Consider the following 12,714-nt stretch of genomic DNA (forward strand, 5'->3'; position numbering starts at 1 on the left):
GTCCTTTCTTCCCATAGAAACTGGGCATTAACAAAACTGATCCCGGGGCTTTGACAAAGGAAGAAATAAACGCATTTGTGAGATTGGACATCGACCCAGGCACCATAACATGGCAAAGAGGTACAAGATACACTAAATGAAAGAATTGTTAAGAAACAAAACCATGTGTCAAAGGAGACATTTGCAAGTACAGCTGAAATTGTGTTTCCTGGAAAAATAAGAAAGAAGACAGGGCTGGCCTGTGGGATAGATGCCTGCAGCTGGGATCCCATTTCTAAAGGGTCTGACACAGGGATTTGAATCTGCACTGAATTTACAAAGATTAAGGCTCTGCTAATTGGTGCAAGTTTGTGTTTCTGGATTTGTCAGTCACTGAGAGACTTGAATTTGGCAACTGTAGCCAACAGTCTTTTTACCTGACTGCTCTGTGAGAAAAGAGAGGGTTCTGGTCTGGGATTAAACTCAGTTTTAATCTACCCACTTGCTCTGTTGGGGACTGACAGCAAATGAAGGACAGATTTTTAAAGGTTTTTTAAATTACCTGAAGGTGACATCAGTCTCTGATCTGGCAGATTTAATATTTCACTAGCAAAAGAAATTTCAAAATGGACTTTTTTTTCTTGAGCTAGACTCCAAGAGTATTGTTTTTTTTCTTCTTTCTATTAAAATACAGTGTGAAATGTATTATCCAAAATTTGCTTCATAACCTGTAATGAGGCTAAAGTAGTTTGCCTCATGGGACATACTTTACAAAATACTTAGAATATTCCAAGCAGATAGTAAGACACAGCAAATTTAAGCCGCTGTTTGATAGTTTGTGTTTCCAAGGCAATTTGAGTTAATGGAGCCACGTGAAACAATTCCCACTAAATAGTAGTGTCTGACCGTTTTATCACTTAACTTATAAAATGATAATTTTATTTCCCTTTGGCTGTAGTAATTTCCTGAATTCACACTGACTAATGATGGTGAAAAATCAATTTGAATAATACTAACAGCTCTGCTCTTCAGAGAAGCTTTGGTCTTGTGGTTAGTGCGCACAAAGGGATTTAGACTCCCCCTGGATGCAGTGGCAGGGTCTGACGTGTCTCTGGGTGTCTTAACTTAGTTGCTGTTCAGTTTTGGGGAGGAATCATGTTGAGAAGCATTTGTCACTCTTCAGGAGAGGATGGTATCTCAAACTGCTGTCCTCTCTTCATGGATGAACTGGCCGAGTGTTTCTCACAGGGCATAGATGTGACTTATGACTTGCAATGTGACATCTTATCTCTCTGCATTCCTTGCAGTACTGGATACAAATGACAGATTCCTTAGGAAAATCACTATTGGACAGTCTCCAACAGAGAAAGGCTTCTCACGAACGGTAATTGCTCCCTTTCCTTGCAGAAGTGCTTTGAAAAATGCGTTCCTGAGGCAAGTTTCTGTAACTCCGGATATTTTCATCTTTTACCAGGATCTTGTTAAAGAGAAAGCAGAAAGTCCTTTAAACCAAGCAGCTAAATTTGCTATCAGTGCTTATTTCATTGTCTGTTCCCTCCTTTCCTGTTCTCTCATGAATATTGGTTTCCCAAACTGGGATGACTGGCCTTTCTAAAGGTGGCACGTGGCAATGGTTCATCTTCACCGCTGTAGATGCTTTGGGTGGGGTGTATCTGGCCAAAACTAGGCTAGCTTGTCTAGATTCACTGTATAATCAATAGAGTAAAACAGGCAATTGGGCTGTGACTCCCCTCATCCCTTAAGTAACTGTCAAATTAATAGTTCAAATGAATCGTGCTCAGAAAAGCCTCTTTCTATTGACTTGAAATGTCCTTAGGGTGCTTAGCTTCCCTAAGATGGAAGTGTCTGCATTATGTCAGATGAATTATACCCTTCGTTTCCTATAGAATCCGGGGGTTTTGTTGGGATTCTTTGTCATTGACTGTATTGTTTAGGGATGATAATCAGATGAGTTAGTAAGCTCAGCCTTCAGAAATACAATTTGTTAGTAGTGTTAAGTGTTCTTACATGAATCACTAATGTGTGTGCCAGGAGAGACACATAATATCAGCGGAATAAATAGGTTTTATTTCATTTTGCAGAAAAAAAGATCCAGTTTAAAACAGTCAAATTAATTGTGTTCTGATTTCTTGTGTATTTGTACATCTGGGGGGTTCTTTTCTGGTTTTTTTTTTTGTTAGGATGGTGATGATTGGCCTTGTTTCAAGAATTTACAGGATGTAAGAATTGCTGCTGGGGAATCTTGATGAGTTCACGTTCTTTATTCATCTCTCACAGGCTCAGTTTGACATCACTGTGAGCAGTGAAATCATGGCAGTCCTAGCACTGGCTGATGGGCTGGATGATATGAAAAAGCGATTCGGCAGAATGGTCGTAGCCTCCAGCAAGAAAGGACAACCAGTTACAGCAGATGACCTTGTAAGAGTCACGCAGTTATTAAATGCTTCTTCCTACTGCTTCTGAAAGTTTTTGGATTGAAAAGCAGGAAGGTGTCTCTGTTCAGCAAAGATCTTTAACTTATAGAAGATCAAAGGTGAAATCTCGGCCCATGCAGTTAATGAAAGCTTTTTGCTTCAGTGTGGCAACCACCTTGTCCAGAGAGTGTGTGTAAGACCTGGGCAGGGACAAGGGTCCTGTGTGATGTCCTGTGATGTGCCGTGTCTCAGGTTGAAGCTGGCACCACAGGAATTACTGAGGAAATACGTGGTGGCTTCTGCTTAAAAAGCACGTTTATGAATCGGAAGAACTCAAAACGCATCCTGCTGGCCGTCCTGTTTCTCAGGCTCCCTGGAGTGAGGGAAACATTGAGCAGGAACAAAGCCTCGTGCAAAATTAATTACAAGACTGTGAAATACCTTATTCTTGGAGGCTCTGAATGCTGTAAAAGCCAAAGCCTTTGCAAAAAAGTGTGTGTGTTCTCCGTGAGGCAACCTTTGAGGAGGGACATAAAGCCTTTGTTTCCGTTGCACGAAACGCTGAGTGTCACGGCGCTGGGGATGCCTGTTACCGGTGTGTAAAGCAGTCCCAGGCAATAGTTGCAAGCTGCAGCACTGTCCTGCAGCTGCCCATACGATGATTATAGTGCAGTTCTTGGCATGTTTGTGGAACATGTCCACTAGCACCCTCCCAAGTGGTGCTTCAGCATGGTTTCAGGGGAATGCCCTGTTGTGCCCCAGACACTTCTTCCAGTGAACATTTTGAAGATGGCAACCCTGTTTGGAGAAGGGAAGGGGGTTTGAGCCCTCTGTGTGAACTGTGCCCCGCCACTTGGCCCCAAGACAGAGAACAGGCTCAGGACTGTTGGACTGGTCAATAGAGATGCAGCATTAGTGCTTAGAGCTCTGCCTGTATAGCAGATACTTCACAGCCTGCTTTGCAAGAGACAAGGGTGTTACAAATTTGCACGACGTGGCATTAATGAGGTTTGTGTTGTTTTCTGAATGAACATTTCCAGTGGGAGATAAAAATCCAGAGGGTGGGTTTCCTGGCTTATGTTTCCAGCAAGGTGGACACAGCACTAAGGCTTACCCAGCTGTTGCTATCTTCCTAAGGGGTTTCTGTTTTCTTGTGTTTTGGAGGTTTTTGTTTCTTTGTTTTACTTCCTCCCAGGATAAAACTAAGAAACTGCAGATTTGTGGCCTGACTCTGGCCTTGCAGGAGAAGGGCTAGGCTGGGAACCATTTCTGTCTTAATCCCTGTGTGATACATTTGTTGGGAATGGGGGAGGGCATGTGTCAAAGTTCTGTAGGCAGCTTTGAGATTTTAATTCCTACACCTAGCATGCTGCCAGTTTAAGTACCTGAGTTAAACCCTTTTTCTGGAAAACAGGAGTCTCCTGCTGCCCATCAGCAGTGGAGGCAGATGGTGCTTGGGTTGGGAGCTGCTTTGAGTTTTCTGTAGAATCCAGTGATAGAATTTTTTCATCTCAAGATTTCATTTTTTTTACTTTTTTTTTTTTTTTTAAATCTAAATATGGTTAACTTTTGTCCATTGCAACTGCAGAATGGAGAGTGGTATCACACCTGTCCAACAGGTTCTCTTGTGTGTTATATGTTTGCACTGATGGCAACCAGTGGCTCGTGTCGTTAGGGCTGTGTTAAAAACTCCTTATGCAAGCAGAAATGTGGTGATTGCAGAGACCAGCCTGGGTCCTTCTGCTGTGATAAAACCAATGTCAGGAGTGTGCTACCAGGAAGTGCAAAAAAAGCTGGGAAGAAGCGTGGAATCGAAAACTGACAACAGGTTTTTAGAGATGGGATGCATTGAAGTGCCGCTGAGTGACACAGGCCTGAAATGTCGCCATGGAAATCTTGCTCTGTAGTTTTCATTATTCTGGAGATGACTGAAGTTTAAAGCTTATCCGTTAAATGTTAAATAAGCTTTCATGTGGCAAGATTGAAACTAATGAAACAAAGCACGGAATGTCTTATAAAAAAATAATCTTTCCTGTAATTGAGTGCTGCAATCCACTTGAAATGGAAAGGAAAGAAAAAGAGATCATGGTTCAAGGTTTTCATAACTGCTGTGAACGTTTGGCTCGGGACTCGTGACAGCAATTTCAGTTACTTTTGCAAGTGCTGGGTAACAGCTGGTTTGGTTTCCACTGGACTGTGTCAGTCACAAAGGTGACCAAGCCCTCATTTTTCTCTTCTCAAAGCATATGGTGATGAAATCATAATCTTTCACTGGAATCAGAATTCATCAGGGTATGTGGCTGCACCTCAGAGGAAACCTGGGCTGCAGTGTTTGCTTTTTATGTCTGCCTGGTTGTTCTCATGAGCACAAAGGTTCACTTTAAAAGTTATTTTTGCACAGGAGACTTGAGCAGGATGTAGCAGCTTGTTATGACATTTTAAGGCCAGTTTGTAGAGCTGAGGAGCTGAGTTGCTAAAAAGAAGAAGGAAAAAAGTTCAAGGCAAATCTGCCTTCAAAACCTGGGAACCTTATTTCGTACGACTGAATGGGCTACAGTAAACCATATGTACTGGAAAGTTGCTCTCTCACTGCTCTTATTTACTAACCTTGCCATAGCATTGAAACAGCAGTTAATTGGTTTTTATATCTTTGCTACAAAGTGATGGCCCAGCAAGGTCACAGCCCCCAGCAGAAATCACAGATCCTCTTACAGGAATGTAAAGGTCATTCTCCTGCCTTGCCCTGACTAGAGGTTGTTCTGTGTAGAGCAGCTGCTGGTTCTGGTGCTGAAAGCCCACCAGGACAAAAGCAGAGCCCCAGCACTGCATAGGAACGGTCTCAAGGTCTCGGTACACGTGGAAACTGATTGTCCTTTTCTCTTTTAGGGAGTGACTGGAGCTCTGGCTGTCTTGATGAAAGATGCTATTAAGCCAAACCTCATGCAGACTCTAGAGGTGAGCACTGATGATTTGCTGTAGGTGTGTTCTCAGAGCCAAGAAACAACTGGTTTATTTCATTCATCACAATCAGTGTGGGCCTACTTAGCTTAGAGCTGGAGGTCTGCTGTGGTTTCCTACCTAAGGCTCAGGGCTAGGGGGGAAGGCTGGCTTCCTTCTAGGTCTGCCTTTGGCATGTGGGATGACCCCGAGGAAATGCACTAAACTTTGCTGTGTCTTTGTTCTGTTGTCTTTTAATGTCAGGAAGTGCTTGGGGAATTTAAATGGTGTGGATGAAGGAGAATGACAAAGATTGTAAATTCAAAGTTGCTGGGATTTAGCCATCCTTTTGCTAAGCGGATTAATACCTCCACTTGTGCAGATTATAATAATCCTGTTTGCCCTGTAGTCCTTATTGCTGATAACAAATGTCTGATCAGAAGGCTTTAAGATCTGTCTTCTAAAAATGTTTTTCTTTACCTTCAGGTACCACAGTACTTAGCTCCTGAAATGCTGGAGATTTGTGAAATTGTACTCTCTGTTTTTCTCTTTCTCTCTCTCCCACATCCCCCCTTTTCTAGGGAACACCAGTGTTTGTTCATGCTGGACCTTTTGCCAATATTGCACATGGGAATTCCTCTGTGTTGGCAGACAAAATAGCACTGAAGCTTGTGGGTAAAGACGGTTTTGTTGGTAAGTGCAACGAGTGTGGGGTATTTTCTTTGCCGTTTGTTTGTTTGTTTTGGAGGGAGGGGTCCGCCTCTTTTTATCATGACTGTCTTCGGGCTTTTTTTTTTTTTGCCTTGGAAGAAGCTTCTGATTTATATAATCAGAGCATGATTTTTCCACCCAGCAACCTTTCACAAGCTTCTTTTCTTTGATTTTTTTTACTGCAGTTACAGAGGCAGGATTTGGTGCAGATATAGGCATGGAGAAATTCTTTGATATTAAGTGCCGCTACTCTGGTCTCCGGCCCCACGTGGTGGTGTTGGTTGCTACTGTCCGAGCTCTGAAAATGCACGGAGGAGGGCCTGCAGTAAGTACTGGGGAAGGTTTTCTGTAGACCTGAGGGGCCATTCCTGTTGTTCTGATCCAGTCACTTAAAGCCCTGTAGGGTTTGATCCGCTGGAAATTGTCTTGAGGTTCAAGTTGTAAAAGGAATTGACGTGTTTCTGTTGCTTGTCAGCAGCTTCACTGCAGTATATTACAGGTTCATACCTGCTTGTTTTATTAGCCTGTGTGCTGGGGCACTTGTGAAAGTCCCAGAGGCAGTCATATGTTTTATCAGGAGTGCATCCTGCAGTCTTTTATTCTTCCTTTAATTTTTTTCTTACAAAGAAAGGATCAGCATGGAGTAGAATGTTGTATCTTGATGCCACTTAATATGAATAAAGCACAAATTGATGTCATGGATGAAAACCTTATGGGGCTCTTTTGTTTTTTTCTTTTTTTTTCCCAGGTCACTGCTGGGGTACCTTTACCAAAGGAATACACAGAAGAGGTAATCTCAAGGTGGTGTGACAGTTGGCCGGATAATTGTGGTCATGACATCAAGATGTCATGCAGTGCATGCCTGGGTTACTAGTGTGTCATTTCTTTAGCTGCCATGGAAATGCTTCCTCATACAAGCTGCAATGTTATGTTTTTTTTAATGATGTTACTTTGGCTCTGCTCTTTCAAATATTTATTGTACTTGATCTAGCCAGTGTTCAGAGCCTTTTTGTTTCTCCCTAACTTATTGTCTGTGTGCTCAGTTTTTCATAGTAATATCTACTCTGTATCCCCAACCTTCTCAATATGAAGTAATTGCTTGGCTGAAATATTTTGTGAAAATGTTCAGAGTGCCTCTCTAATATGCTCTGTAGTTTGGTTTTTTTTTTTTTATCCCCCCCCCACCTTTGCAAGCAAGAGAGGAAAGCGAACTAAAGTCTTGCCTTCCATCCTTGTGCTTTTAATGGTTATGTACACTTGGATAATTGGCCTGGCTCTCTTTACACTGCTGCAGCTTTTTTACTTGTGGAGGTTCTGCACGGATTATTCTTTGCATAGGAAGGGATGAAATGTCTGAATTTCCAGGAATAGACTCTGATGCTGCAAAATGTAAATACACGTAAACTGAAAGCTGTTGCCACAGACTTCAAAAGAGTGTCATAAAATTCACTGCTGGTGATATTTAATACATAAAGAACAATGTGACAGAGAGGAGACTGAGGCTTTACTGTGGGGAGTTAATGGGGACAGTTATTAACTTACTAAGAATAACAAAAAGTGGTTTCTCTTACCTTGGCTTGACAGCTGAAACCAGTGATTATTAGAAGTAGTAATTCTTTTCCCTGTCTCTATCAGGAGCATGCAGTGGTCTGGACTGTTCAGAAAGCACCACTGAGTATTTGCCTTTGTGGTGTCATTCCTTTTTTGACATTTTTACCATTAGCTGTGGATGTAGTGGTTTTGGAATAAAAGTTCCACTGCCCCTGATAAAACACGCTTCCTGCTTGCTGTCTTCTTTACAGAACCTTCAACTGTTGGCAAATGGCTGCAGCAATCTAAACAAGCAAATCCAAAATGCACGGCTCTTTGGTGTCCCAGTAGTTGTGGCTGTCAATGCTTTCAAGTAAGTGAGCTGGGACTTGGAAGTGATGCATGGGTATAAAACTGTGGCATTTTGTATGTTATGTTTAGCACAAACTCCTGTCTTCAGTTCTGTTGATGTATTGTTTGCAGCATCTTGCATTGTTGGAAGGCGCTGAAAAAGTGGGGGAGCTCTGCTTAGTCATTTCAAATGTATTCCTGACTTTTAATTAGTGCAGGATTTTATGGCTAGTATCTGCTATCAATTAACACCCTGACTGGCCAAATTATTATGGGCAGATGTGCCTGTGACAGTGTGGAATCTAAGCTCATAATAGGCGGTGAGGTGCCTGTGTTTTTGACCGCACTGTGTTCAGTGGTTGGCTGTATGGAATAATTGTGCCCTGCTAAGGAACATTTTGGGCTCTGCACAAGAAATAGAACCTTTGTGTGGTTGTTTTAGGAGAGCAGAAGGCCTTTGAGGTGGGATGTTAAAGCTGGTACCAGTTGAAGGGGAGTAGGCAGCTAAGGTTCTTCATCTGAAGTGAATGCATATTGCCTCATCTAGAGAATGGTGGCTTTTAGCCTGCTGTGTGCCCGTGATACAGCACACCTGAGCATCTCTCAATCTGCAGTTCTAACACCTTTGAGTTTGCTCCTGAGAACTGGAAAGCAGAACAGAAATGGCAGAAGGCCTGGAATGCTGCTCTGTCAGAAGTTGTGGATGTCCACACGTAGTTCCAGAGCTACCTGTTGCTGTGTGTTGCTGCAGGGAGTAACCTCCTTCACCAAGGCGGAGAAGGCTGCGCTGGATAGCCCGTGAGCAGCTTCCTGATGGCAGGGTTCTGTGATTTCTCTGGGCAGGTTTTGGATCTTGTCAGGAACAAACGGTTTGTTTAGTGTGTGTGCGTTCTGGTGCAAACATGCAAGTTTTTCTCCTTGCAGGACAGATACAAAGGCTGAACTGGCCCTTGTAGTACAAAAGGCAAAGGAGGCAGGAGCGTTTGATGCTGTGGAGTGCACTCACTGGGCAGAGGGAGGGAAAGGAGCGCTGGCACTGGCCCGAGCTGTTCAGAGAGCGTCCCAGGCACCCAGCAACTTCAGGTTCCTCTACAACATGGAGGTAGGAACTTGCAGTATTACACACAGTTAGTTCTCGTTGTGTTGACTAACCAGTGAATATTGAAACCTATTTTGAAAACCCTCAAATTACTGTATAGCTTTGATCTACAGCAAGTGGGATTAAGTCTGATGTCTACAGTTGGGCACTGTACAACACATATAAGGGGTGGGAAGCTGCTGTGATGCTGCAGGTCTTTATAGTTTGGCCGCACTGATTTGCCTGTATTTTTTTTTTTCCTTAGCTCCCTGTTGTAGATAAGATCAGGCTTATTGCCCAGCAGGTCTACGGGGCAAGAGACATCGAGCTACTTCCCGAGGCACAGGAGAAAGTCGCCATCTACACTAAGCAAGTGAGTTTTCCATATCATCTGATAGCAGTGGTGCTTTCTGGTTGCCATGTTGCTTTTACTCTTCTCTAGCATGACATGCTTGTGAAATTTCCTGCTTCTGCATTGTTCAAGGTCTGTGAAGAGAAGACAGTGTGTGAACTGGCCATTTGCTGGTTACAGGGTGCTCGAATGATTTTGCTTTTGCAGTTCATTTACTACTGCCTTATATAGCTTCTTGCTTTCCTACTTCTTGTATATTCCTTTACAAGCCTATCAAAATCCTCTAGGCATGTAATTGCCACTTCCTCATGGCCTGCAATTATATTGACCAAATGTTTCTAATTAACTGATCTCAGCTGAACAAAACTTCGTGCTGTTTAACGTTTTGGGAAGAGAGTAGAAAGTAGGATGGCTATCAGGGTTGTATATCTAACACTTTTATAGTGTTTTTCTCACTGGATATGCTGGAGGCCGTGGTGGTTTTCTTTAGTACTTAGTGGGGCACATAGAGTTTGAGAGAGAAGGAATGGGGATGCAGAATGGTCAGTGAATCTGACAGGCTGTGGGTGAAGCAGTTGGTGAGGAGTGAAATGTCCCGATAAAATGTCTGATGTCTGCAGGGAATGACAGAGCAATAGAGCAATTACATTTGGGTACAGGAAAAGTTACTGTTTTTTCCCACTAATTTCTCTTCTTTTCTCTCTCTTTTCGCAGGGATTTGGAAACCTGCCAATCTGCATGGCTAAAACTCACTTGTCGTTGTCTCACGACCCTGAACAAAAAGGAGCACCTACAGGTTTTGTTCTGCCAATCCGAGACATTCGGGCCAGTGTTGGAGCTGGATTCCTGTACCCACTGGTGGGAACGGTATGTGATTGGGTGAAACCCTCAGCTGGGGTGAGGGGAAAAAACCTGCTGTGCATTCCAGTAATCAGTGTATCTTAAGTATCTTAAATTAGGAGAGTCCTTGTTATGGTTGGTGTTCTAGCAGTCCAGTGTATTAGATGCCTTAAGTTTTTTCCCCTGGTGTACCCCTCAGGTCCCACATCTCTCTCTTCCTAGATTTTTGAGCTCTGTAGTTAGTGAATTCTAGGAACAGCATCTAGTAGAGGGCAAGGGAAAAATCCTTGGCCCACCTGATTGACATTGGACTTTGCATTCCCGATGAAAGCACTTTGCAGTACCGCAGGTGAGCTCTGTGGGCACCTGTGGATCAGGGTAGAACAAGGCAGCTCCTCCAAAGCTTTCAAAGCAAACAGCTTTGGATGAGACACCTCCAAAGAGAAGCTGACCTGTGCTATTAATCATTTATCAGGCTCCCCTCCTGTTTGGTTCTCATGGTTTTGCTGACCATCTGTTTGCTGTTCAGCATCAATTCCAACAATTCATTTCACTGTGCCCTTGAGTTTTTAGTTTCTGTTCTTTGACGTGATTGGCATAATGTCAGCTGAGAGGGGAGACAGTAGCAACAATGGAAACAGGATCCTGGAACAGCTTTGATATGAATTGCCTGGCAGAAAGAGGAGCTACCTGCAAAATGAACTCAAGTTCAGGTTTGCATCCATAGACAGAAGCATGAAGATGAAGGGATCTTCTGGAAATCTTACCTGGGGAATCTCTTCTGGGCAGATGTTAAATAACAAATGAGAGTATTTTAGGGGATGAGGCAGTTGGAGCAAGCAGCTCTGCCTTCTTCTTGTTTTTTGGGCCTGAAGCTTTTTCTGAAGTCTTAATGGCAACATACTTAGTATAATAAACTTTCAGAAGCATTAGGAGTGCATGACTCAGATGATGAAATTTGCTGATTTAAGAGTTGGAGCCGCTCTTCCTTCAAATGCTTGCTAGAGCCAAATATTGGGTACCTTTTCTTTTAATTCCTTAGAAAAATAATGGTAGGTAAGGGTTTCCAAGTTACCCAACATAAATAAAATAACCACATCCTGATGGAAATCTGGTTCATCCATATTCTAAAGACTAATGTGTGTTTTGGGATAGAATGAAAGATAACATGCCTGTTGCTGTTATAAATGGCATTTTTTGCAAGCCAAGATTTAATCCAAACAATGATTTATTTTTATTATTTATTGCATAAGCATTGGAGAAGGAAAGGGTACACTGCATTAATGAGCTACACAAAAGAGAGATGTTTTCAGACATTAAAACCAACATTTTGGCTCTTTTTCTGGTGTCTTCAGTTTCTATAGAGTTGGAATTTTTCCTTTCTGCTCCTTTCCCAGTTTCCTAATTTTTTCTTGGCTATGTGGTAAATCATGGTGTTAATTCTGCTAGAGTTAATAGTAGGTCTTCTGGTTAGGAACATGATCACTCTTCTGTGGTGTCTACAAACTCAGGGAATGGATGTCCTCTCGAGAAGCAATCCAGAGCATTTTGAATCAGATCACTATTTTAAACCCATTCAGCAGGGGATCTGTTAGCCTCAGAATAAATTTTTGGCAGCAGTCATTGAACTGAGAGCTGAAAATGCAACAAATTATGTAGCTCTGTGCAGAAGCTTTTGGGATAAATATGAGGTGAAAATAATCACCAGTGTGTGCATACTCTGGTTATCTGAAGTCATCACAAAGAATGTCACATTTTATTTTTTTTTCACAGGTTCTGAGTTTTTGTTTTTTCGCTTTCTGGCTCAGGGTTGAAACTGTTGTACTTCAATGAAATGCTTTGAGATTTTAAAGTAAATATAATTTCAAAAGGTATCTAGATTTGAAGTGAAAATGAAATAAATTGGACTCAGATTGGTTGGGCTTTTTTTCTGGTGCTGCTGCTGAATTGAAGTCAAATCCTTTATTCAGCTATTTTTTTAGTTGCTAAACAGCAATTTTTTTGAAAGTTACACAAGAGCAATAAATAATACATGTTGAGTTGGTATTAGTTTTATTTGAAATCTTGCAAGGGATTTGATGATAATCATGTGGGCTAATTCTTCATGTAAGTAAATAGTGAATTCTTTTTGGGCACTTGTGGTATTAAAGGGGAGGAGGATAATGAAGGAGAAATTCATTACTTCAGCATTGAAAATAACTGAGTGCATTCGGCATTGTAGGTATTTGTACAGAAAATTAGTAGCCTGGATGGAAATTACTCTGTACTGCATGAAAATTTGGGGGTTTAAGCAGACTGCCTTTAAGTAATAGATAGCAGAGTAGCCACTGTGGATGAAAAGAAAGGAGGAAAAATTGACTGTTCATTTCAAAATAGAAAGTGCAAGAAATGGCAAAGTCAGGCACATCTACAGCACCTCCTACTCTATTGAATGTCACTCTCTCAGCCCCTGCTGTGGCCCTCTGAATCTGGAAGTGGAGAACTGCAAAGCTCCATGGCTC

General features: G+C 42.2%; 1 protein-coding gene across 3 annotated transcripts in view; it reads left to right on the forward strand.

The window, feature by feature from the left end:
- MTHFD1 (methylenetetrahydrofolate dehydrogenase, cyclohydrolase and formyltetrahydrofolate synthetase 1) overlaps positions 1 to 12,714 on the forward strand; it is a 42,851-nt gene that overhangs the window by 25,109 nt on the left and 5,028 nt on the right. For all 3 annotated transcript variants that reach the window (XR_003572526.1, XM_027895345.1, XM_027895344.1), the window contains exons 16-26: positions 18 to 120; positions 1,287 to 1,363; positions 2,278 to 2,418; positions 5,301 to 5,369; positions 5,933 to 6,044; positions 6,248 to 6,387; positions 6,811 to 6,852; positions 7,865 to 7,965; positions 8,868 to 9,045; positions 9,287 to 9,394; positions 10,088 to 10,240. Coding sequence is in view for 2 of the 3 variants with exons in the window: in XM_027895345.1 (XP_027751146.1) it covers positions 18 to 120; positions 1,287 to 1,363; positions 2,278 to 2,418; positions 5,301 to 5,369; positions 5,933 to 6,044; positions 6,248 to 6,387; positions 6,811 to 6,852; positions 7,865 to 7,965; positions 8,868 to 9,045; positions 9,287 to 9,394; positions 10,088 to 10,240 (1,224 nt within the window). In the remaining variant the exon portion in view is untranslated. The remainder of the gene's footprint in view (positions 1 to 17; positions 121 to 1,286; positions 1,364 to 2,277; positions 2,419 to 5,300; positions 5,370 to 5,932; positions 6,045 to 6,247; positions 6,388 to 6,810; positions 6,853 to 7,864; positions 7,966 to 8,867; positions 9,046 to 9,286; positions 9,395 to 10,087; positions 10,241 to 12,714) is intronic.

Source organism: Empidonax traillii, unplaced genomic scaffold, assembly GCF_003031625.1.
Source record: "Empidonax traillii isolate 1590-97213 ecotype Southwest subspecies unplaced genomic scaffold, ASM303162v1 scaffold457:size789790, whole genome shotgun sequence".
Classification (NCBI taxonomy): domain Eukaryota; kingdom Metazoa; phylum Chordata; class Aves; order Passeriformes; family Tyrannidae; genus Empidonax; species Empidonax traillii.